The sequence below is a fragment of the Anomaloglossus baeobatrachus genome, chromosome 8 (genome assembly GCF_048569485.1).
Source record: "Anomaloglossus baeobatrachus isolate aAnoBae1 chromosome 8, aAnoBae1.hap1, whole genome shotgun sequence".
In the NCBI taxonomy this organism is placed as follows: Eukaryota; Metazoa; Chordata; class Amphibia; order Anura; family Aromobatidae; genus Anomaloglossus; species Anomaloglossus baeobatrachus.
The window spans coordinates 184341344-184367980 of record NC_134360.1 but is presented as its reverse complement, the minus strand read 5'-3'; the positions used below and the strand labels follow the sequence as shown (position 1 = coordinate 184367980).

Genomic DNA, 26637 nt, shown 5'->3' with positions numbered 1-26637 from the left:
GGTGTGTGAGATATGGGAGTGCAGGTTCTATGGGGAGCAGGGTATGTGAGATATGGGGGTGTAGTGTGTGATATGGGGGTGCAGGCTGTATGGAGAGCAGGGTGTGTGACATATGGGGGTGTAGTGTGTGTGATATGGGGGTGCAGGCTGTATGGGGAGCAGGGTGTGTGACATATGGGGGTGTAGTATATTACAGGTGTACTATATGGAGGTGTAGTATATTACAGGTGTGCTATATGGAGGTGTAGTATATTACAGGTGTGCTATATGGAGGTGTAGTATATTACAGGTGTACTATATGGAGGTGTATATAGTGGTGTAGTATATGGGGCTATAGTGATGTAGTATATTACAGGTGTGCTATATGGAGGTGTAGTATATTACAGGTGTAGTATATAGGGATGTAGTGATGTAGTATATTACAGGTGTACTATATGGAGGTGTAGTATATTACAGGTGTACTATATGGAGGTGTATATAGTGGTGTAGTATATGGGGGTATAGTGATGTAGTATATTACAGGTGTACTATATGGAGGTGTAGTATATTACAGGTGTACTATATGGAGGTGTAGTATATTACAGGTGTGCTATATGGAGGTGTAGTATATTACAGGTGTAGTATATAGGGATGTAGTGATGTAGTATATTACAGGTGTACTATATGGAGGTGTAGTATATCACAGGTGTGCTATATGGAGGTGTAGTATATCACAGGTGTGATATATGGAGGTGTAGTATATTACAGGTGTAGTATATATGGATGTAGTGATGTAGTATATTACAGGTGTACTATATGGAGGTGTAGTATATTACAGGTGTGCTATATGGAGGTGTAGTATATTACAGGTGTACTATATGGAGGTGTAGTATATTACAGGTGTACTATATGGAGGTGTAGTATATTACAGGTGTACTATATGGAGGTGTAGTATATTACAGGTGTACTATATGGAGGTGTAGTATATTACAGGTGTACTATATGGAGGTGTAGTATATTACAGGTGTACTATATGGAGGTGTAGTATATTACAGGTGTACTATATGGAGGTGTAGTATATTACAGGTGTACTATATGGAGGTGTAGTATATTACAGGTGTACTATATGGAGGTGTAGTATATTACAGGTGTACTATATGGAGGTGTAGTATATTACAGGTGTACTATATGGAGGTGTAGTATATTACAGGTGTACTATATGGAGGTGTAGTATATTACAGGTGTGCTATATGGAGGTGTAGTATATTACAGGTGTAGTATATAGGGATGTAGTGATGTAGTATATTACAGGTGTACTATATGGAGGTGTAGTATATTACAGGTGTACTATATGGAGGTGTAGTATATTATAGCTGTGCTATATGGAGGTGTAGTATATTACAGGTGTACTATATGGGGGTGTACTATATTACAGGTGTAGTTTATTACAGGTGTAGTATATCGGGATGTAGTGATGTAGTTTATTACAGGTGTAGTATATGGAGGGGGTGTAGTAATGTAGTATATTGGGTAGAACTGAGGTAATTTTATTAGTCCGGCCCTCTAAACCAATCCCAATTTCTCATGCGGCCCCATGGGAAAATTAATTGCCCACCCCTGATCTAGAGAATGGTGTATCAAAAAAAATATCCAGTGAAAAGGAAAGGACAGGACCCCTGACGCACGTTTCACATGTCTGTTCCTGTCCTTAATCGTGGGAATAATCTCTATAGCAATGCAGTGCAGCTTTTGAATCACTGTCTGTATTGATTTTTGACGTTTATATGCCGCAATGTTTTATGGTTCCTCTTTGACTGTGATTCAATCATTAAATGCCTTTATATAGACACAGCTACTATTTGCACCAACTTCCAACCCACTAGCTATTTATATGTATTGTCTTTATATGCACTTGGTGCATTGTTTGTCTTTTATTACTTATTTGTATTTCAATAAAGTCTAATGTTTTAATGACAATTTAGCTCCTGGTTCTCCTGTTTCAATGTATTCTATGGAGTGGTCTTCCTTCTATGCCTTTTTGAACTAACATTGTCATCTCTTGGCTATAAAATTTTTGGGGACATGTGCCGAATGGATATATGGTCTCTAGATATGTATATAGATATATTGATAGTAATTAGTGGGTGTTTACCCAGGAACAGGCAATAGAATTAAGATCTGGAGTAATAGGGGCCGCGACCTAACCTTCTTCTTCTGAGGACGTCTCTTTTCCACAATATTATCTCTCCCCTTCCAGTATTTCCCTAGTATGTTCACCCCATGAAGTATCACCTCATTTACCATAGAACAGAATTGTTTTACCTGCTGGATGGTAACATGTCCCCTTCTTGTAGAATAGTACTGGACTAATTGTAGAAGAATTTGGGAGCATCTGTATGGCTCTCACTACCTATTTTTGTAACTAAGAGTAAACTTGTTTTTTCTCACATGCCACAAAGCACAAGGGGCCTGAGACTCTCAGTAAGAGGTCATAGTAGCTTGTGCTGTAAGTACTGTATTTTTCAAAAAATAAGACACTGTCTTATATTTTTTTGCCCCCCAAAAAAGCACTAGGGCTTATTTTTGGAGTAGGTCTTATTCTTGTAGAAACACGGTTGCGGGGTAAGTTTACCCCACTTTCCAGGAGACTCATACTTACCAGACCCGGACATCTGCATGGCTCCCAGGTCCTCCCTGTGATCTCCAGTGGGTGCTGCACGCCATCCTCCTCTGCTTCTGGCTGACACACCCACACACAGCAGATCGCAGATCACACACACACACACATTCATCACATCCAGCGTTAAAGAATGCGTCTGGTGGCAGGGAATGATGGGAGGAAGTCACGTGTCTCCGCAGGTCCTGTAAGCAAGCATTGTGACAGGTCCTTGCGCTCCACTGCACAGCCTCTCAGGATTCTGCTGGCGAGAAGAAATCAGTGTCGCTGGATGTGGTGAGTATGTGTGTGATCTGATGTGTGTGTGTGTGTGTGATCCGATGTTTGTGTGTGCGATCTGATTATTTATGCGATCTGATTGTGTGTGTCATCTGATTGTGTGCGTGCGATCAGATGTTTGTGTGTGCGATCTGATTATTTATGCGATCTGATTGTGTGTATGCGATCCGATATTTGTGTGTGAGATCTGATTGTGTGCGGAGGTGATATCGGATGTGTGCGGGTGTGAAATCACTGCAGGGCCTCCCGCTCGGCGTCTGGTGAGTGTAATTGTGGGGTGCTCGCTGTCTATAATGAAGTGTCCTGCAGAATCTGTAACTTGTTTAGCTGCACTGACACTTCATTATTGAACCGTGACTAGGGCTTATTTTCGGGGGAGGACTTATATTTAAGCCTTGCTCCGAAAATGCTGAAAATCCCTGCAAGGGCTTATTTTTAGGGGAGGTCTTATTTTTGGAAAAACATGATAGTACTGTACTATGCTGCATCTGTGGAGGAAACAGTTCTTATAAGTATGCAGGGCTATAATTTTAGTGGGTGCAAGGGTTGCAGTTGGACATGGGCTCTGGAGCCTAGGGGACCCAAAGGGTTTGTTTAATCCATTTGAGAAGACTATTACTATTACAGATCCTTGAGAGTTGGAGGCCCTGTTGGATATTTTGCATTGGATCTGACTAGCCTCAAGTTGCATTACTATAATTAGGTAAGACTGTTAGGCTATGTGCCCACGGGGACAGTCTCTTGCGGTTATATCTCCAGGACATTCCGCAGGTGCTCATAGAAATCCGCAGCACAACTTCTGTCTGTTTCCATGCTGCGGATATACAGTGGAATGTCCTGCGGATATGGTGCGGGCATTCTGCATTGAGGATACAGTATTACTTCAGCACTGCATCCTCAATGCAGAACAAGTGCTGGAGTGATCGGGGCGTTCATATTACTTACCTCCATCATGCAGCACCTCGCTTTCCGGCGGCCGGGTCACTCTGTCAGCGTCTGGTGCACTGTGCTGGAGAAGGTGGGCGGGCCTGCACTAGCTCCGGCTGTCACATGACCGGAGCTTGTGCAGGCCCCGCCCACCTCTTCCTTCCTGTACCTGGATCGACCGCGCTCCTGTGCACCGGACGGAGAAAGTGACATCGTTGTCTTCTATCAAGGCAGGTAAGTATATGGGACCCTGCGGAGAAGTCCGCAGGAAAATTCCCGTGCTGCTGATTTTTCCGCAGGGAAATCCGCATTATTTCCGCTGCGGAAAAAAATGCAGCGTGGGTACAGCAGTTCCCAAATGCCATAGAAATGGCTGGGGAGTAGCTGTGCTGCAGATTGTTGAAAAATCCGTGGAATTTCCTGCCGCAAATTCCGCGCATTTTCCGCAGCGTGGGCACATAGCCTTACTTTTCTGTGTGGCAGGTGATATGCAGTACTTTCATTAGTCAGCTTTGAGGCTTCCTCTTTATCGGGCTTTTTCTCTGGGAACTTCTCTATGCTGCAGTGCTAACCTACTTCTATTCCCCAGACAGTTACAGAAAACCTCTGTCTCCAATGTGGCTTCAGCCACACACAGGATCACTTCCTGCTAGCAGCTCTTACATTCCCATGCATTCTGTCTCTGCTATGACAGTGCCATCTAGTGGTAACATCTAATATTACAGCTCCAATACGCTGGATGCAGCAGAAGCAAAAACAAAAGAGAAAACAGTATATACATATTTACATAAGCAAACAATCACATTAGTAAAAAGTAAGAAGTTGCATAAATAGAAATTCTTAATTTCACTTTAATCAGGGAAAAACTTCATTAAGAAATGGTGACTGAAACCATTTTTTCCATGAAGAATTATCTCTAGCCAACATATAGAAATAAAGTACTTTTAGGCTAAATTGGTGGGGGCAGCACAAAATTCTACAGTCTAAAGTGCAACGGCAAGTGGATCCAGAAACCACGAGTTGTGAGACGTTCTCCCAATCTTCTAAATGTGTGTATTTCTACTGTATGTAGTGAGTGAATATGTATACTATGTGTATTCCTGCTCCTGTTTAGTTTGTGTATATGTAATTAGTAAATGTGTGTGCTGCAGGAAACAACACAATATTGACTTAGGGGTACTTTGCACACTACGACATCGCAAGCCGATGGTAGCGATGCCGAGCACGATAGTCCCCGCCCCCGTCGCAGCTGCAATATCTTGTGATAGCTGCCGTAGCGAACATTATCGCTAAGGCAGCTTCACACGCACTTACCTGCCCTGCGACGTCGCTCTGGCCAGCGACCTGCCTCCTTCGTAAGGATGCGGGTCGTGCGGCATCACAGCGACGTCACACAGCAGGCGGCCAATAGAAGCAGAGGTGCGGAGATAAGCGGGACGTAAACAAACCCGCCCACCTCCTTCCTTCCTCATTGCAGCCGGGACGCAGGTAAGGCGATGTTCCTCGCTCCTGCGGCTTCATACACAGCGATGTGTGCTGCCGCAGGAATGAGGAACAACATCGTAACTTCGGTCCTTCCGAAATTATGGAAATGATTGACGCTACACTGATCATTCGATTTCGACGCTTTTGCGCTCGTTAATCGTAGTAAAAAGGATTCACATACTCCGATGTCGACAGCGACGCCGGATGTGCGTCGCTTTCGATTTGACCCCACCGACATCGCACCTGCGATGTCGTAGTGTGCAAAGTACCCCTTAGGCTTTGATCACATCTGTTCTTTGGCCTCTGTATATATTACAGAACCGTTAATGCTCTGTTGCATCTGTCGTACATTGGACAACACTGACATATAAGAGGGTCTGTTTGGTTTGAAAACAAAATAGTGCTACATGCAAAATGTGATCATGGCCATAAATACAGTATGTTTTATTAATTGTCTCATATATGGTATGTTACCTTGTCCTTGATCCAGATCATCCCCAGTTGCTGTCCAAGACAACACAGTCCTAAATTGTACAAGTTTTGCGTCCAAGTCAGATATTTTCTCAGGTTTGTGAATATCTGGCTGTACATCTGAAGGAACATTAGACACAACGAAAGAACCGCCAGATGCTGTCCTGCTAAATGCTCCAAAATTAACCTGCAGGTCATCATCACTAATGGTGGGTCTTGGTGGATTTAAAATGACCTTGTCTGAAAGATAAACGAAGACATTTCTATTAATCAGTAGCTCTTGATTCTATTCAATTCCATATGTAGTAGAAAAGAATTAGAGAACAAAAACAAACAAAAAAAACCCTGAAAAAACGAGTGGAAGTCTGCAATTACTGTGTAGAAGAGAGTTGCCAACACTGAGACCAAGGAGCAAGGAGGACTTAGGTATTAACGCAATGTGAAAGCGGCCTATGTTCAGTGGTTCCAACGGAGCTTCCATCTGAACCCCCCTGCAAAACAGGTTTCGGACGCATGCACCGACGGGGCTATTGACTATAATGGAGCATACGGAGTTAGCGTGTGCTTTGTCTTGCACCATTTTCGGTGCATTTTTGTCTGGGTGTGTGCCTGCAGAAAGGCATATACACCCAAAAATGGTGCACACCATGACCATCTGCTCCATTATAGTCAATGGCCCCATTGGCGCAAGCATCCAAAACCCGTTTTGCTAGGGTGTTTGGACGGAAGTTCTGACGGGACCACTGCACGTAGGTAAAAACGAAATGTGAAAGCGGGCTAGAGATCTCATATGTATTAATAAATGTATCATTGTAAAGCTACAATATTAGCCTTCTCTTTGTTTTAGATACTTTGGAGCTGTTGATATCATCTATGAGATGAAATGAAACAAAGGATATTTTGTACTGTTAAATATTTTCTATGGCTATATTTCTCATAGTGATCAGTTAAAGAACATGATGATTTCAGCATGCAAGTAATAGCTGATTATGTGTTAATTATATGAAAATAGCTTATGAAAAGCCGAAACTGTCATGTTGTATCTGATGCATGTATGGATGAGGAAGCAAAGACAAACAAGTGCATTAGTTCTGGGACGTATTTAATATTGGCTTAAAGGGGTTATCCAAGATGAGATAAATATGGAGCAAAAGAAGTGCTGTAAAATAACAAAATAAGCACTATTTAGGTTTGCAAGCCTCCCTGCCTCTCTATTGCCCCTTTTCTGCTGCCTTCAAGTGGTCTTTATTTACGTGGCTGCTTCAGTGATGTTCCATCTATAGCACATTCAAAATCCGCAAGGGCGGCCTGTAGATTTGTCATAGTTTTTCTATAGATTTGCCAGAGACTTCACCATGTGTATTGTAAAAGGTGAAATCTGCTGCGAAACTTATAAGGCTATGTGCCCACGCTGCGGAAAATGCGTGGATTTTGCCGCGGATTTCTCGCGGAAAAGCTGCGGATTTCCCGAAAATCTGCAGCTCAGGCACTTCCCAGCCATTTCTATGGCATTTTGGAAATGCTGTGCCCACGCTGCGGATTTTTCCGCAGCGGATTTCGTGCGGATTTTGATCCGGAAAAATCTGCAACATGTCAATTATTGTTGCGGATTTTCATCCGGATTTTGGCTTTAAAATTGGGGGAAAAAAAATAAAAAATCCGCACCAAAATCTGCATCCAATCCGCGGCAATTCCGCGGTAAATCTGCGGCAAATCCGCACCTTTGAAAAGGTGCGGATTTTGCGGGAAAGCTGCAGATTTTGATGCAGAAAAATCCGCAGCTACATTCTCCCGTGGACACATAGCCTTAAAATGTAAAATTTAAATTTTGAACTTTGAATTTAAAATCTACAGGTTGTCAGATTCTTCTACATTTTTTTTTTCATGGCTTGTGAATGAGATTTTAGTGTTATCCACTTTGCTGCTACTGAAATATGCTGCTTTTGGAATTGTTTCCGGATGGAAAAACATACCCTTAAGGGTAGAAAGTTAGCTATTTTAGTTAACTGTTATGTTAATGATACATTGCAATACATTACACTAAATATTGCATAAAAAATTTGGAAGTGCTCATAGAGTGATTGTATATTATATTAAAAGGGCTGTAGACCTAATCTATTATAGGTATGTACATTATGTAACATGTTATGTTATGGTTATGCAGTTATGAAATATGTGAGGATTACTTAATTTCATATTGTTTTCAATAGTGTATCCATTAAAATGTATTTCAATTTAAAGAGCTTTTTAAATTTCTTTTATTATATATTCTTCACTGATCATATTTTGTTGCAGCACTGCAATGGCTAAACAGGACCTGTAACTTGCCCAGAAAACTGATTAAAAATAGTATGTAAAGATCTCTGAGTTCCCCTAATTCTGCAGCTCTTTCCATTTCACACTATGTCACTCCAGTGCTGAGATATTCACATTTGTTGCTTTTGAAGCACATATGTAAAATCTCTGCTTGCAGTCAAACTTGATGCTTCTTCAGTCCTATCTGGGGGCGTGCACTTTCTCCCCTCTATCCTAGATGTTGCCAATCACATCACAGCAGATCTAATACTGTAGCAGTCTCAGGTGCTGCTGAGGTGTGACTGGGTGTATCTTGGAGGAAGTGGTGAAAGTGCATGCACCCTGGTAAGACTGATGAAACGCCCAGTGTGACTGTGTACCACCCTAGCGTCAGCAGCCAAGACACTCGGATCCGGATCCGCGGTGGCTCGACGGGTCTCCGGACCTGGGAGGGGTCGTGCGCCCACTCGAAATAAAAGGGGGTATTTACAGGGGGTTGTGTGTTTAGAGTTTGTGACGCCACCCACGGTGTGTGGTAAGGTGGAGTACCACCGCTGCTGTTTGGAGCGCCCGTGGGCGATGGGACGGTAGCCAGGTGTTTAACCCCTCCGTGGGTATACGGAATGCCCCGCGGTTCGGTGATGATAGTGAGGGGATGCCGTTGGGGAGTAAAGGGTCACTGCATACTCACTCAGTCCAATAACGCTGACACCGACAACCTGTACACCAAAATTCTGAGCACCGCTGCCGCTGCAGCTTGGGAGGGAGCACGCCTGGATACCATGCCCGATGGTGTTGCTTGTTAGCCTGTGACCTTTCCCTTGGCACCTTCTTTACTGGTTGGCCCCTGTAGTATAGAACTAGTCGGGTCCCGCTCACCCGTATGGCTAACGGAGTGAGCTTGCTCTCAGGGTTCACGCTTGGGATTTTCTGAACGGTATATTGGGAAAATCCTATCCCCCTCGTTGGGATAGTACCCCGATTTTGGAGCGGGTGGAGAACGGATCTCGAAGGTGAATTACCAGGACGCTTGAAGCTACTTTCCGGCCTAGGGTCCACGTACCCTGTCGTGCCCTGGCCCCTGCCCGGAGATGACACAAGGCCGCCGGCTGCCCTCCTTGGCAGTTCCATGCCCCTTGTCACGATCCCCTGTGACCGGGGTTCCAGCTCCTACCAGGCCCAGACCAACGTCTGCCACCTAGTGTTAGCAAGGAGCCCAGCTCCTGACCTCCTTCAGCTGACTTGTGACCTCTCCTCACGAGAGTCACCACTCAACTGCTTTGCTCCTAACACTCCTAACCCTCCCTAACCAACCCCCAAGTGGGCGGCCCTATTCCCTTCAGGCTACCCATTGGTGTCTCTGGTGGGTGTGGTGCAAAGTGTTTATAGGATTTCGATTGGCTTGTTCTTAGCAACGCCAAAGGTCAGGGACCCGTAACCAAGGAGGATGCGGATACCGTGCAGAAGGGCAGATTGCACAATACCCTGTGACGACCTGATAGGCCAGGGCGTCACAACTGCAAAGGAGAGATTTTACATATTTCACTTCAAAAGCAGCAAATGTGAATATCTCTGCAGTGGAGTGACGTAGCGTGAAACGGGAAAGAGCGGCACAATTAGGGGACCTACAGGATTGTTTTTCATAAGATATTTAACTATTTTTAACTATACTTTAACTATTTTTATATTTAACTATATTTAAGATTTTTTTTAACAAGTGAAAGGCCCTCTTTAAAGGGAATTTGTCAGCGGGTTTTTGCTATGTAATCCGAACATAGCATACTGCAAGGGTTAAAAAAAAGAATTCTTGTCAAAGTCTGAACTCCAGTTTATTTCCTGTTTGTTTAATCCTCAGGACACCTATCATTGCTCAGACTACAAAGTCATGTGCATGGCAGTCTAGCATGCTCCTCTGATTGATACCTCACTGTCAATGTACAATCTCTATTGAGAGCCTAATGAGGGCAGGACAGCTCTCTCAGCTCTGCTGTGTTGTTAAATCTAAAAATTCTAATTGTGTCAGAATGGCTGCACCCAGTAATCTAAGTGATAAATCATAGGATTCAGAATCTCCTCTGTACATCATGCTGCTCTCAGATGAGGTAGCAAAAATATGCTGATAGATTCCCTTTAACTGTCAGATTTAGAGATTTCTTTGATCCCCACAGTTGCAATAGGAGTACACTTGTGTTTCCACCAGTGATCAAGTAGGATCAACAGCAATAAAGCCCGCTTTACACGCTGCAATGTATCTTACGATGTGTCGGCGGGGTCATGTCATAAGTGACGCACATCCGGCATCGTAAGGTACATTGCAGTGTGTGACAGGTACGTGCGATTGCGATTGAACGGTAAAACGTTCATCGCATACACATCGTACCTTTCTCTAGAATTGCACGTCAGGTTGTTCATCGTACCCGGGGTAGCACACATCGCAGTATGTGACACCCCGGGAACGATGAACAGATCTTACCAGCGTCCTGCGGCTCCCGGCCCACAATGCGGAAGGAAGGAGGTGGGCGGGATGTTTACGTCCCGCTCAGCTCCGCCCCTTCGCTTCTATTGGCCGGCTGCCACGTGACGTCGATGTGACACCGAACGTCCCTCCCACTCCAGGAAGTGGATGTTCGCCGCCCACATCGAGGTCGTATGGAAGGTAAGTACGTGTGACGTGGGTTACTCGTATGTGCGGCACGTTCAACAAATTAAACGTGCCACACATACGATGGGGGCGTTGCAAATCGCATACGAAATCATATGCGAAATTGCAACGTGTAAAGCAGGCTTAAGGCAATGCTCTTTTACAAAATGTCCTATATAAGTGTGATTATTACCATTATTAATGTAGCCAGGCATATAAAGAACACGGCTCCTTGGTAACGTCAGGCGACTTTTCTTATCTTCACCTATAACTCTCACTTTTAAGCTGTATCTTCCATTTGCAGTAAAGGAGGTGAAGTATCTGGAGTAGATTCCATCATTTTTTGATAAGTCAACACCTTAAAAAAAAAAAATCACAAAAATATCAAAGAATTTGTGGTTAATTGCATCTAGTTTTGCATACAAATAAATTTTGGATTTGGTTTTTATTAAAAATTCTGTACCATTCCTCTTCAATAGACTTTGTGCTGCACAGTCTTTTGCTAACTGCAGAATGAGATAATTAAAATCTGTCAATAAGCTTATTCTCATGGTACAGTTTGTAACTCTAAAGGTGAGGCCACTAGTGATATATAGATATATATATATATATCTATATATATATATATATATATATAGATATATATATATATATACCCTGTGTGCAGAATTATTAGGCAAATGAGTATTTTGATCACATGATAATTTTTATACATGTTGTCCTACTCCAAGCTGTATAGGCTTGAGAGCCAACTACCAATTACCGTATTTTTCGGACTATAAGACGCACCTGACCATAAGACGCACCCTGGTTTTAGTGGAGGAAAATAGGAAAATAAAATTTTAAGCAGAAAATGTGGTCATGACACACATATAGGGCGAGGATCTGCTGCTGACACTATTATGGGGTAATGTCCTGCTCATATACTCCCCAGCCTGCTCATATACTCCCCAGGGACCCTATATAACAAGAAAAAACAGCATAAAAACAACCTCCACTCAAAAATATTATGTATTGCAAAGTGTGCACAGTACCAACATTCCAAGCTGTACTATTGAAAAAATGAGATTTTTGGCAAAAAATTGCAATTTTTCGAGCCACCCCGCCAACGTCACGGCAAATCTCCTGGGGCAGTCCTAACACTAAAATATTTTTATTTAAAGTGTGCCATGTGGCCTCACATATGCAAAATTAGGACTGCACAGCACGTACCTTGTGCTTTTCAGTCACCGTCTCCATGACTGATTCATGGTTGTGGGCGGGACAGGCCCGAGCACATGCTGCTTAGAATAAATAGCCAGTGGACGGGGTTGGATGGCAAGTGCTGTGCAGTCCTAATTCTGCATATGTGAGGCCACATGGCACACTTTAAATAAAAATATTTTAGTGTTAGGACTGCCCCAGGAGATTTGCCGTGACGTTGGCGGGGTGGCTCGAAAAATTGCAATTTTTTGCCAAAAATCTCATTTTTTCAATAGTACAGCTTGGAATGTTGGTACTGTGCACACTTTGCAATACATAATATTTTTGAGTGGAGGTTGTTTTTATGCTGTTTTTTCTTGTTATATAGGGTCCCAGTTGGTTCTCATCTTGCAGTGCACCTCATGTTTATTTTTCCATCTGTCCTGATTTTTGGCGGTTGGTGGCTGTTCACACTTGCCATCCAACCCCGTCCACTGGCTATTTATTCTAAGCAGCATGTGCTCGGGCCTGTCCCGCCCACAACCATGAATCAGTCATGGAGACGGTGACTGAAAAGCACAAGGTACGTGCTGTGCAGTCCTAATTTTGCATATGTGAGGCCACATGGCACACTTTAAATAAAAATATTTTAGTGTTAGGACTGCCCCAGGAGATTTGCCGTGACGTTGGCGGGGTGGCTCGAAAAATTGCAATTTTTTGCCAAAAATCTCATTTTTTCAATAGTACAGCTTGGAATGTTGGTACTGTGCACACTTTGCAATACATAATATTTTTGAAGTGGAGGTTGTTTTTATGCTGTTTTTTCTTGTTATATAGGGTCCCAGTTGGTTCTCATCTTGCAGTGCACCTCATGTTTATTTTTCCATCTGTCCTGATTTTTGGCGGTTGGTGGCTGTTCACACTTGCCATCCAACCCCGTCCACTGGCTATTTATTCTAAGCAGCATGTGCTCGGGCCTGTCCCGCCCACAACCATGAATCAGTCATGGAGACGGTGACTGAAAAGCACAAGGTACGTGCTGTGCAGTCCTAATTTTGCATATGTGAGGCCACATGGCACACTTTAAATAAAAATATTTTAGTGTTAGGACTGCCCCAGGAGATTTGCCGTGACGTTGGCGGGGTGGCTCGAAAAATTGCAATTTTTTGCCAAAAATCTCATTTTTTCAATAGTACAGCTTGGAATGTTGGTACTGTGCACACTTTGCAATACATAATATTTTTGAGTGGAGGTTGTTCATATACTCCCCAGCCTGCTCATATACTCCCCAGCCTGCTCATATACTCCCCAGCCTGCTCATATACTCCCCAGCCTGCTCATATACTCCCCATGCTGCTATATACCCTCATCCTGCTCATATACTCCCCAGCCTGCTATATATCCTCATCCTGCTCATATACTCTCCATGCAGCTCATATACTCCCCAGCCTGCTATATACCCTCATCCTGCTCATATACTCTCCATGCAGCTCATAATAAACCCCTATCCTGATCTTATACCCCCACCATCCTGGTGTATGGCTGCATCCTGTGGCACATAAAAAAATAAACGTTCATACTCACCTCACCTCACTCCCTGCAGCACCGCTCCTCTTACCGTCTATGTCAGCGGCAGCGACGCTGAATGCAGCCGTCCTCCTGCGGCATCGCGATGTCCTCCGGTGGTCTGTGCCGGCGGCTGCATGTGGACACGTGCGCACAGCGATGACGTCATCGCTGTGCGCGCCGCTAGTCACAAGTCAGCTGACCGGCACAGACAGGAGACCGCGGTGCTGCAGGGGAACGGTGAGTAATGTGTACTGATTCACTGCCCCCCGCACTGATGATGATGTTCGGGGGGCAGTGAATACAGCCGCACATGATCACTCCAGGCTGCAGTTGCCAGGGGTGATCATGCGGGCCGGCTGTTTATTCCCTATCACCCCGCCCACCTGTCAGCGCCGACTTCATCGCTGAGAGATGGGCGGGAAGATGGGCGTGCATATGGTCACGGCAGGCTGCTACAGCCTGCTCGTGCCCCCGATGACTCGCTCCACATCAGCACCCACATTCCCTGCAGCCACAGTCAGACCATAAGACGCACCCCCAACTTTCCCCCAACATTTGGGGGGAAAAAAGTGCGTCTTATGGTCCGAAAAATACGGTAAGTAAATCAGGTGATGTGCATCTCAGTATTGAGGAGGGGTGCGATGTAATGACATCAACACCCTATATAAGGTGTGCTTAATTATTAGGCAACTTTCTTTCCTTTGGCAAAATGGGTCAGAAGAGAGATTTGATGGGCTCTGAAAAGTCCAAAATTGTGAGATGTCTTGCAGAGAGATACAGCAGTCTTGAAATTGCCAAACGTTTGAAGCATGATCACAGAACAATCAAGCGTTTCATGGCAAATAGCCAACAAGGTCGCAAGAAGCATGTTTTGAGCATGAATTGAGGAAAATCAAGCGTGAAGCTGCCAACATGCCATTTGTCACCAGTTTGGCCATATTTCAGAGCTGCAACGTTACTGGAGTATCAAAAAGCACAAGGTGTGCCATACTCAGGGACATGGCCAAGGTAAGGAAGGCTGAAAAACGACCACCTTTGAACAAGAAACATAAGATAAAATTTTCAAAGGTTTTATGTACTGATGAAATGAGAAATGAAAGTGACTCTTGATGGGCCAGATGGATGGGCAGAGGCTGGATCAGTAAAGGGCAGAGAGCTCCACTCCGACTCAGATGTCAGCAAGGTGGGGTACTGGTATGGGCTGGTATCATCAAAGATGAACTTGTGGGACCTTTTCGGGTTGAGGATGGATTGAAGCTCAACTCCCAGACCTACTGCCAGTTTCTGGAAGACAACTTCTTCAAGCAGTGGTACCTGAAGAAGTCGGTATCGTTCAAGAACAACATGATTTTCATGCAGGACAATGATCCATCACATGCATTCAACTACTCCACAGCGTGGCTGGCCAGTAAAGGTCTAAAAGATGAAAAAATAATGACATGGCCCCCTTGTTCACCTGATCTGAACCCCATAGAGAACCTGTTGTGCCTCATTAAAATATGAGAACTACAGGGAGGAAAAACAATACAACTCTCGGAACAGTGTCTGGGAGGCTGTGGTGGCTGCTGCACACAATGTTGATCGTAAACAGATCAAGCAACTGACAGAATCTATGGATGGTAGGCTGTTGAGTGTCATCATAAAGAAAGGTGACTATATTGGTCACTAATTTTTTGGGGGGTTTGTTTTTGCATGTCAGAAATATTTATTTCTAAATTGTGTGCAGTTACCGTATATTGATATACCTGGTGAAAATAAACAAGTGAGATGGGAATATATTTGTTTTTTATTAAGTTGCCTAATAATTCTGCACAGTAATAGTTACCTGCACAAACAGATATCCTCCTAAGATAGCCAAATCTAAAAAAAAACCCACTCCAACTTCCAAAAGTATTAAGCTTTGATATTTATGAGTCTTTTGGGTTGATTGAGAACATAGTTGTTGATCAATAATAAATAAAATCCTCTAAAATACAACTTGCCTAAGGCTAAGTTCACATTTCCGTTGATTTGTATCAGTCACATGCGTCGCTTGACGCATGTGACTGATGCGCTGTTCAACGCTGTACAACGGATGACAAAGAACAGAATTCTTTGTCGGATTCCGTTGTGTGCGGGGGGCGGAGTTCGGGTGCAGAGCCGAGCGGGGGGCGGGGCCAGGCGCTGAGGATGTCAGTGGAAGTGCTGCGGTCTGCATGGCTGGGGACAGGTGAGTGTATCTGTGAGTGAGTGAGTGAGTGTGTGTATGTGCATGTATGTATGTATGTATGTATGTATGTATGTATGTATGTGTGTGCACATGCAAAGTGCGGGAGGGGGCGGAGCCGAGCGGGGGGCGGGGCCAGGCGCTGAGGATGTCAGTGGAAGTGCTGCGGTCTGCATGGCTGGGGACAGGTGAGTGTATCTGTGAGTGAGTGAGTGTGTGTATGTGCATGTATGTATGTATGTATGTATGTGTGTGTGTGCACATGCAAAGTGCGGGAGGGGGCGGAGCCGAGCGGGGGCGGGGCCAGACGAGGGTGTCAGTGGCAGTGCTTGTCTGCATGGCTGGGGACAGGTAGGTGTGTGTGTGTGTGTGTGTGTGTGTACATACATGTGCGGAGTGCGGGAGGGGGCGGGGCCGAGCGGGGAAGTGTCGGCCTCCCTGCACACGTAACCAGCCTAAATATCGGGTAACAGCAAAGCACCCGATATTTACCTTGGTTACCCGATATTTACCTTGGTTACGGGCCTACACCGCTTAGCGCTGGCTCCTTGCACCGTAACCAGGGTAAATATCGGGTAACCAACCAAAGCTGGTGACGTGTGCAGGGAGCCAGAGAGCATGCGCAGCGAAATCCGACGGATCTCGCTGCTCAAAAAACGTTACATGCTGCGTTCCTCCCGCCCGGTAGTCAGTCGTTCCACGACTGATCAGTCGGGCGGAGGGTGCAACGCAGCATCATCAGTCACAATCCGCTGCTCATACAAGTCTATGGGAGCAGCGGAATCCGCTAAACGGATTCCGCTGTTTACAAGAGCAGCGGATTGTGACTGATAGATTTTAGCGGAAATGTGAACTTAGCCTAATAATTCTGCACACGGTGTATATATATCTCAAAACATGCCGCCATTGGCCCACATTGGGTGGGCAGAAGTTCAGCCTTTTGCCCATTCATCCTCGCAGTATGACCACATCCTTTTCTTACTTTTACTGAGCTGCTCCTAGCTACTTTATGACCACATAAAAGTTTAGCTAAATTTGTGACCATAACTCATCAATAAAGAGCTCAAAAGAACAAAGATAGGTTATGAAAACTCCTGTCAGAACAAGATCACTTACGGAATTTCAGTTAACCCATTAAGCAGTCAAAACTAGTAAAACAAGATAACAAAAAATGCCTCCGAAGATATCCATATCCTGTAAGTAAATGTTATAATAACATACAGTCATGCCCAAAGAATGCTGCTTCAATGTCTTTAGATCTCTTAGTCCAATGTTTCTGTGCTTAGTGAAGTACAATCATCAGCATTTCATATGTTTTTAAACTTTAATTTACAAATATATCACATTGATGCAACTACTCAATATTTACAGTGATGCCTTTTATTTTTAAGACTTTTAGCATTTGCCCTGGCGGCTGGATATCATCTTCTGGGCTATAATCCTGGTCGATGACAACCCATTCCTACTTAATCCTGCCAATTTCTTTGTTTTTGCTTGTCAACCACCTTTTTGATGCTTAAGAATGGGATTGAGATCTAGGAAGCTTCCGGGTCATGGCCCCTAAATTTCAATGATTTGTTCACTGATCCACTTAGTTATCACTTTTGCCTTGTGACATGGTCTTCATCATGCTGGAAAAAGCATTGTTCATCTCTAAATTGCTCCAGGATCATTAGTTACCAATTTTTATTCATGGCAATACTTTTAGGCAAAACTGTGAGTGAGCCCACGCCCTTGGATATAAACCCTACATATACAGTGCCTTGCGAAAGTATTTGGCCCCCTTGAGTTTTTCAACCTTTTCCCCCATTTCAGGCTTCAAACATTAAGATAAAAATTTTAAAATTTTGGTGAAAAATCAACAAGAAGTGGGACATAATTGTGAAGTTGAACGAAATTTATTGTTTATTTTAGACTTTTGTAAAAAAGAATAAACTGAAAATTGTGGCGTGCAATATTATTTGGCCCCTTTACTTTCAGTGCAGCAAAATCACTCCAGAAGTTCATTGAGGATCTCTGAATGATCCAATGTTGTCCTAAATGACTGATGATGATAAATATAAGCCACCTGCGTGTAATCAAGTCTCCGTATAAATGCACCTGCTCTGTGATAATCTCAGTGTTCTGTGTAAAGGCCAGATAGCATCATGAAGACCAAGGAACACAACAGACAGGTCCGTGATACTGTTGTGGAGAAGTTTAAAGCCGAATTTGGTTACAAAAATGTTTCCACAACTTTAAACATCCCAAGAAGCACTGTGCAAGTGATCATATTGAAATGGAAGGAGTATCATACCACTGCAAATCTACCAAGACCCGGCCGTCTCTCAAAAATTTAATCTCAAATAAGGAGAATACTGATCAGAGATGCAGCCAAGAGGCCCATGATCACTGTGGATGAACTGCAGAGATCTACAGCTGAGGTGGGAGAGTCTGTCCATAGAACATCAATCAGTCGTACACTGCACAAATCTGGCCTTTATGGAAGAGTGGCAACAAGAAAGCCATTTCTCAAAGATATCCATAAAAAGTGTCAGTTAAAGTTTGCCACAAGCCACCTGGGAGACACACCAAACATGTGGAAGAAGGTGCTCTTTTCAGATGAGACCAAAATCGAACTTTTTGGGCACAATGCCAAATGATATCTTTGGTATAAAAGAAACACAGCTCATCACTCTTAACACACCATCCCCACTGTCAAACATGGTGGTGGCAGCATCATGGTTTTGGCCTGCTTTTCTTCAGCACTGACAGAGAAGATGGTTAAAATTGATGGAAAGATGGAAGGAGTCAAATACCGGACAATTCTTGAAGAAAACCTGTTGGAGTCTGCAAAAGACCTGAAACTGGGACGGAGATTTGTCTTCCAACAAGACAATGATCCCAAACATAAAGCAAAATCTACAATGGAATGGTTCACAAATAAACGTATCCAGGTGTTAGAATGGCCAAGGCAAAGTCCAGACCTGAATCCAATCGAGAATCTGTGGAAAGAGCTGAAAGCTGCTGTTCACAAAAGCTATTTGCAAAGGAAGAATGGGCAAGAATTTCAGTCTCTCGATGTGCAAAACTGATAGAGACAGACCCGAAGCGACTTGCAGCTGTAATCGCAGCAAAAGGTGGTGCTACAAAGTATTAACTTAAAGGGGCCGAATAATATTACACGCCCCAATTTTCAGTTTATTACTTTTTATAAAAGTTTAAAATAAGCAATACATTTAATTCAACTTCACAATTGTGTCCCACTTGTTGTTGATTCTTCACAATAAAATTAATTTTTTTTTTTATCTTTATGTTTGAAGCCTGAAATGTGGGAAAAGGTTGAAAAATTCAAAGGGGCCGAATACTTTCGCAAGGCACTGTAAATGGCCTCAGGATGCTTTACTGTTGGCATGACACAAGACTCATGGTAGCGTTCACTTCTCCTTTTCTGAGCAATCCTTCTTCCAGATGTGCCAAACAGTAAAAAGGAATTGTCATCATGGAAAATAACTTTACCCCAGTCCTCTGATGAAGCCCCCCTACAAATTGGTTTTGACAATTAAAACAATTATTTACCGGAATAAAAATGAAATGGTGCACATCGGATTGTGTGGTTTAGTTGCTTGCCTCAGAGATTAACAGTGGAATTTAAGAATTTGACACCTGCAGATACTGGCTATGCAACACAGACAGCATCTTACGGGTATGATTCAGGCTCAACTCCTGAGCCCGCGTCATAAAAGAACACGTACAAGTACATCCAATGTCTGAAAAGAGTTAGTTAATAATCTATATATATAATTGCCTTATTCTGTCTGTCTGTCTGTCTGTCTGTCTTGCTCCAAAAATGTGTCCTTACGGTGACACAAAGCTGATTGGCCACTGGGCTCGCCATGGCCCCGCCCCCCCGCACGGATTGGCCGCTCGCCCAGGCTGCGCCCCCACACGGATTGGCCGGCCGCTCGCCCAGGCTTCGCCCCCCCCACAGATTGGCCTCTCGCCCTGGCACCCTGCAGGCATTGGCAACTCGGCCACGCCCCGCCCCCCTCACGCAATGCACGCTACCTCTGGCCACACCCCCCCACGCATTCCCCGAACCGACACGGTCATGGAGCCACGACTACCAGGTGAGTACTGTACCCCTGGGAGCCCACATCAGCGTACGCCGCCAAACCAGCCAACACATACCCTCGCATTGCTGGGGCTGGCCGGCGTATGCTGGTGTGGGCTCCCGTGCGAGCGGGGGACGAGATACGCTGGTAACCATGGTAGCATAGTTACCAGCGCATCAAGGTCCTGCAGCGGCGGAAAATACACACACGCACACACATAACAGCACACACACACATCAGATCACACTCACTCTCACACACACCTCACACACACATCACATCGCATCCACATACTCACAACATCCTGGGATATCGCTTGCTTCTCGGCGGCGATACTGTGCTGTGAGCTTCCAGGACCTGCCAGAGGATCACATGGCCAGAAGCATGTGGTATCTCCGGATGTTGTGAGTGTATGCGATCGGGTGTGTGTGAGTGTATGCGATCGGGTGTGTGTGAGTGTATGCGATCGGGTGTGTGTGAGTGTATGCGATCGGGTGTGTGTGAGTGTATGCGATCGGGTGTGTGTGAGTGTATGCGATCGGGGTGTGTGTGAGTGTATGCGATTGGGTGTGTGTGAGTGTATGCGATCGGGGATGTGTGTGAATGTATGCGATCGGATCTGTGAGTGTCGGCAGAGGAGCACGGCATGCTGGAGGAGGCTGGGAGGAGAGAGGCTGATCCTGGGGAAGGCTGGGATGGGGAGGCTGAGAGAAGAGAGGCTGATGCTGGGGGAGGCTAAGGCTGGGGTAGGCTGGGAGGAGAGAGGCTGATTCTGGGGACCGAAAATGCTGATGCTGGGAGGAGAGAGGCTGATGCTGGAGGAGGCTGAGGCTGGGGTAGGCTGGGAGGAGAGAGGCTGATGCTGGGAGGAGAGAGGCTGATGCTGGGGACAGAGAGGCTGATGCTGGGGACAGAGAGGCTGATGCTGGGGACAGAGAGGCTGATGCTGGGGGAGGCTGAAGTTGGGGTAGGCTGGGAGGAGAGAGGCTGATGCTGGGAGGAGAGAGGCTGAGGCTGGGGGAGGCTGAGGCTGGGGGAGGCTGAGGCTGGGGTAGGCTGGGAGGAGAGAAGCTGATGCTGGGGACAGAAAAGGCTGATGCTGGGAGGAGAGAGGCTGATGCTGGGAGGAGAGAGGCTGATGCTGGGAGGAGAGAGGCTGATGCTGGGAGGAGAGAGGCTGATGCTGGGGACAGAGAGGCTGATGCTGGGGACAGAGAGGCTGATGCTGGGGACAGAGAGGCTGATGCTGGGAGGAGAGAGGCTGATGCTGGGATGAGAGAGGCTGATGCTGGGGACAGAGAGACTGATGCTGGGGACAGAGAGGCTGATGCTGGGGACAGAGAGGCTGATGCTGGGGACAGAGAGGCTGATGCTGGGAGGAGAGAGGCTGATGCTGGGAGGAGAGAGGCTGATGCTGCGGGCAGAGAGGCTGATGCTGCGGGTAGAGAGGCTGATGCTGGTGCAGCATGGGGGATGGAGCACGATGGGGGGTGCACAGCATGGGGGATGGAGCACGTTTGGGAGTGTGTAGCATGGCGGATGGAGCTCGTTTGGGAGTGCGCACCATGGCGGATGGAGCACGTTTGGGAGTGCGCAGCATGGCGGATGGACCACGTTTGGGAGTGCGCAGCATGGCGGATGGACCACGTTTGGGAGGGCGCAGCATGGCGGATGGACCACGTTTGGGAGTGCGCAGCATGGCGGATGGAGCACGTTTGGGAGTGCGCAGCATGGCGGATGGAGCACGTTTGGGAGTGCGCAGCATGGCGGATGGACCACGTTTGGGAGTGCGCAGCATGGCGGATGGAGCACGTTTGGGAGTGCGCAGCATGGCAGATGGAGCACGTTTGGGAGTGCGCAGCATGGCGGATGGAGCACGTTTGGGAGTGCGCAGCATGGCGGATGGAGCACGTTTGGGAGTGCGCAGCATGGCGGATGGAGCACGTTTGGGAGTGCGCAGCATGGGGGATGCAGCACGATGGGGAGTGCGGAGCATGGTGGATGGAGCACGTTTGGGAGTGCGCAGCATGGCGGATGGACCACGTTTGGGAGTGCGCAGCATGGCGGATGGAGCACGTTTGGGAGTGCGCAGCATGGCGGATGGAGCACGTTTGGGAGTGCGCAGCATGGGAGATGGAGCACGATGGGGGTGCGCAGCATAGGGGATGGAGCACGATGGGGAGTGCGCTGCATGAGGGATGGAGCACGATGGGGAGTGCGGAGTGTGGCGGATGGAGCACGTTTGGGAGTGCGCAGCATGGCGGATGGAGCACGTTTGGAAGTGCGCAGCATGGCGGATGGAGCACGTTTGGGAGTGCGCAGCATGGGAGATGGAGCACGATGGGGGGTGCGAAACATAGGGGATGGAGCACGATGGGGAGTGCGCTGCATGGGGGATGGAGCACGATGGGGAGTGCGCTGCATGGGGGATGGAGCACGTTTGGGAGTGCGCACCTCCCCCCAACACACACACACACACGCGTGCGCACTGCACAACACACCACACACCACACACACACACACTGGGAACCACAAACAACTGCCCTACACAGACACCCACACACACAGACAACGCTGCACACACACAACACCCAACACACAAACACCGCGGCACACACAAATATACGCACATACCGCACAACACACACATTGCACAAAACATACCTCCCCCAAAACACACCACACACACACACAAACCGCGCAACACACACACAACGCTACAGACACACAGCGCTCCACAAACAACGCAACACACGCAACACACATACAACACCGCTCTCACCCCCCGTCACACCCAGACAACACCCAGAACATGTACAGCGCCCTACACAAACACTTGGTAATTACACACAACAACATCTATATGTATATATATATATATATATATATATATATATATATAACAAAAATCATACATGAACTACACAATACGTAAATTCTAGAATACCCGATGCGTAGAATCGGGCCACCTTCTAGTATATATATATATATATATATATGTATATATAAAAAAAAATATATGCTTTGTTCTTACACAGTCTGAAAATATCAGCACTAACTTGACAGCACCTGAGTGTTACATAAAAGGAACAGTAACACCCTCTTGTCAATTAATATATGTAATTCCAAAAGGAAAAACAAGGGAACAGCACAAGATGGTGTTTTAAAGGCCTCTTTCCACGGGACGATTTATCGTGCGTTCGCATTTGCGATCACACCCGCCCCCATCGTTTGTGCGTTACGGGCAATTTGTTGCCCGTGTCGCACAAAGTCGTAAACCCCCGTCACACGTACTTACTTTCCAAATGACCTCGTTGTGGGCGGCAAACATCCTCTTACTGAAGGGGGAGGGACGTTTGGCGTCACAGCGACGTCACACAGCGGCCGCCCAATAGAAGCGGAGGGGTGGAGATGAGCGGGACTTAAACATCCCGCCCACCTTCTTCCTTCCACATTGCCGGCGGTCACAGGTAAGCTGCAGTTCATCGTTCCCGGGGGGGCACACGGAGCGATGTGTGCTGCCTCGGGAACGATGAACAACCGGAGCACAGAAGGACGTTCGATTTTTTGAAAATGAGCGACGTGTCAACGAGCAACGATAAGGTGAGTATTTTTGCTCGTTCACAGTCGCTCGTAGCTGTCACACGCTATGATATGTCAAACAATGCCGGATGTGCGTCACTAACGACGTGACCCCGACGACATACTGTTAGATATATCGTAGCGTGTAAAGCGGCCTTAAAAAATGATATCTAGAATTGTAATTTAATAAAGAAAGTAAACAACAGTAATTGTGCACATTTTAAAAACACGATTGTTAAGATGTATATCTTTGCTGTCAGTAGAAGGTGACCCATCTTAATGACAACTCTATGATACCGTTAAAAGCATGGTTAGTGTATGGTAATAAAGCTACACTTTATACTCTCAAATGGGAGTATATAAGCACCTCCCCTGATGCCACGTGTTCTTCTGAAAAGGGAGGCTGCGCTAAATTATTACATGGAACCTGTAATAGTCAATTTATATTTTCCTGACAATAAACTCTAATTCATTGTTCTACCATAAACCAAATTACCCTGGTGCACTACCGGTATGTAGATAGACAATACATTCAGATTTATGTGCCTCTAACATAAGCATCTGTAATAAATTTATTGCAATAAGGAACATTTTCTTCTGTGTATGAGCCCCATTAAGATCAATTCCACAATTTGTGTCTGTGGTACCATCCTGTACTCTACTCTGACATCTTAGAGATCGGGTAACACTCATGGGTGGTGAAGATTCACATTTCTTTTCACACCTCTACTGCTCTTATTGGTGCATAGTTTACGGGGAACTTGTCCTTTATCTGTGACTCTATTTAATCTGGTCACATGCTAATAAAGGAGAATTATTTGAGCACATCATACTTGGTTGTCTGCTGTATTGATTTCCCGAGCGCTTGTAAAACAATTTTTTATTTAATTTGGGGTTCAAAAAGCATAGAAGGATTGTGTTTTGCTCACAATTTCTTACCTGCTCCATTATCCAAAAGCTCGGTAATCACTGAGTTTCCACTCTCTGATTCAATCATAGCAGTCACTTTGGCTCCTGTTACAGGCAGCAGACCTTGGCTTACAGATGCATATATTACCATAGGGTTTGGGAATTTATTAGTATTACTGTTCATATGGCAGTTGGTGAGAATTGGTGGTACGTTTTCATCTGCTGCTTTGGAGGTTACAGTGATGCCAATGACTTGATTTGTTGTAAGGGAGTTACAAAGTCGGTAATCCCAGCCTCCTCTCTGAAAGTAAACAGCCATTACACCAATAAGTTTAGTGGTGGCGAATAAAATCAAGATAGGTTTATTTTATTGTAAATGTTCGAATGAAAATTTAGGTGCATATTGTTTACACAAATACTGTTTATTATTAGGGATGATCGAATACCTCAAATATTCGGCTTCGCGAATATTTTCCGAATAGGTTGCCGCTATTCGACTATTCGCGAATATCCGATGCGCAATGTAAGTCTATGTGAAACCCGAATAACAGCTATTCGGAACTATTCGGGCTTCCCATAGACTTACATTGCGCATCGAATATTCGCATAGCGGCGACCTATTCGGAAAATATTCGTGAAGCCGAATATTTGAGATATTCGATCATCCCTATTTATTATCTAAAGATGCCCATATATATCAGATGAACATTGAGGAAACCGCAAATCCATGGGATCACTAACCCATCTAATGTGTATGGGTGATCAATAAGCTTCATCTGCTGTTAGAGGAAGGGAGGATCGGATACATTGGAGTTTTAGTATCTCCAATCCAGAGGTATCTCGTAATAACTTAAAGGGAACCTGTCATGTTGGAAATAGTATCTGATTTTCAGGCAGGATATTATGGACCAGGACGAGTTGATCAAAATGATATATATTTTTGTGGGAAGGAAAAGTTTCAGTGACACTTGCATTGTACTCATTGAAATCCTTCGTGTTTGTGTGAATATGAGTCCAGTGGGTGGTCCTATTCCGTGATTGACAGTTTTTCCTGTATGACTGTGCACACAGAACTAGCTGTAGGGCCGCGCATTAGACTCATATGCATAAAAACACCTGAGACTTCAATAAATAGAATACAAGTTATACTGAATATTTTCCAATAAACCTGACTATGATTCTTCTCAGCTTCTCCTTCTCTATACCATGCTGTCACAGATAGAACTACATGTACAATGTGACAGGTTCATTTTAAGGTTGCCATACATGTTAACTGGTGGTCCAATATTTGGATAACTGTCTCCTCAATAGGGGAAGGTTGAAAAAATTCATTTTCATACATTATTAGTAGCATTTAGAACAAAGAATCAGATATGTTGAAATCCAAAATGTACAATCCTTATTGCTAGACCCTCATACACATTAGACAATGTGAGAATTTGTCTAATGCTGATCTAATGTGAATGGTCAACTTTATTCCGCCACTATATATTATTAAGAACAAATGGACACTTAGTTCTGCCAAGTTTGCATGTGTATGGGGTGAAGGGGTCGATACAAATAGCTGCTGCCAAAATAAGTCTTTGGCCAACAGTTATCTAAGGTTTCACTGGTAGTAGCCGTTCTCATGTGCAACTGTGATGCCCTGGACTAGCCAGGTAGTCACAGTTAGAGCCCCGCACAACACCTCTCCCCAACAATGTGTCAGCAGCCAAACACTTTAAACCCTAGTCACCCCCCTCAGGGCTTGATGGGCACATCAGGGGGCGGAGCCAGGCAGTTGGCCCCACCCACCGAGGAGCCCAGAGAGCCTGAGGCGGGAAAACAGTCAGTTAGTAGTGTGTAGAGTAGTTAGGAGTGAAGGAAAGTGGAAGCAGGCCTGTGTAGCAGGTCTGCAGCAGTCTGACAGGTGCCAGGGTTGGAGCCCAGGCACCTTTGACTAGGAAGACGGCTTGGTGGAACCGTAGTGGACCGGGACAGGGTAGTGGCCCGCCGGTACCGACCCTGGGAACTGACTGGAAACCGGAGCACAAAGGGGGGTACTCAGACCCTGAAATGAGGTCCAGAAGCTACTGGACTGAGTTAATTAACTGATTGCGGCCAGGACTATAGGTTCTTTCCCACTCAAAGTCCCGACTGAAGACAACAGCCCAACGAGGGGCATAGAAAGCCACCGCTCAGGCAGAGAGATTCCACGGGCCAGCGTCTGCGGGCAAAGGGCTCCTCCAACATACACAAGATGGGGAGCGGACTGTATTGCAAGTTCAGGTAGTCCATCAACACTTAAAAAGGTGTAGGAGAAAGGCAGAGACCACCAACCCGCTGGGGGACTAGACTGCAG

The 26637-nt window shown here is 45.5% G+C and overlaps 1 protein-coding gene across 1 annotated transcript in view; it reads right to left on the bottom strand.

Moving 5' to 3' along the window:
* LOC142250155 (calcium-activated chloride channel regulator 1-like) overlaps window positions 1–26637 on the bottom strand; it is a 166109-nt gene that overhangs the window by 8459 nt on the left and 131013 nt on the right. The window contains exons 11-13 of the mRNA XM_075322289.1: window positions 24327–24597; window positions 10948–11112; window positions 5822–6058 (exon numbers count right to left, since the gene is read on the bottom strand). Coding sequence (XP_075178404.1) covers window positions 5822–6058; window positions 10948–11112; window positions 24327–24597 — 673 coding nt within the window. The remainder of the gene's footprint in view (window positions 1–5821; window positions 6059–10947; window positions 11113–24326; window positions 24598–26637) is intronic.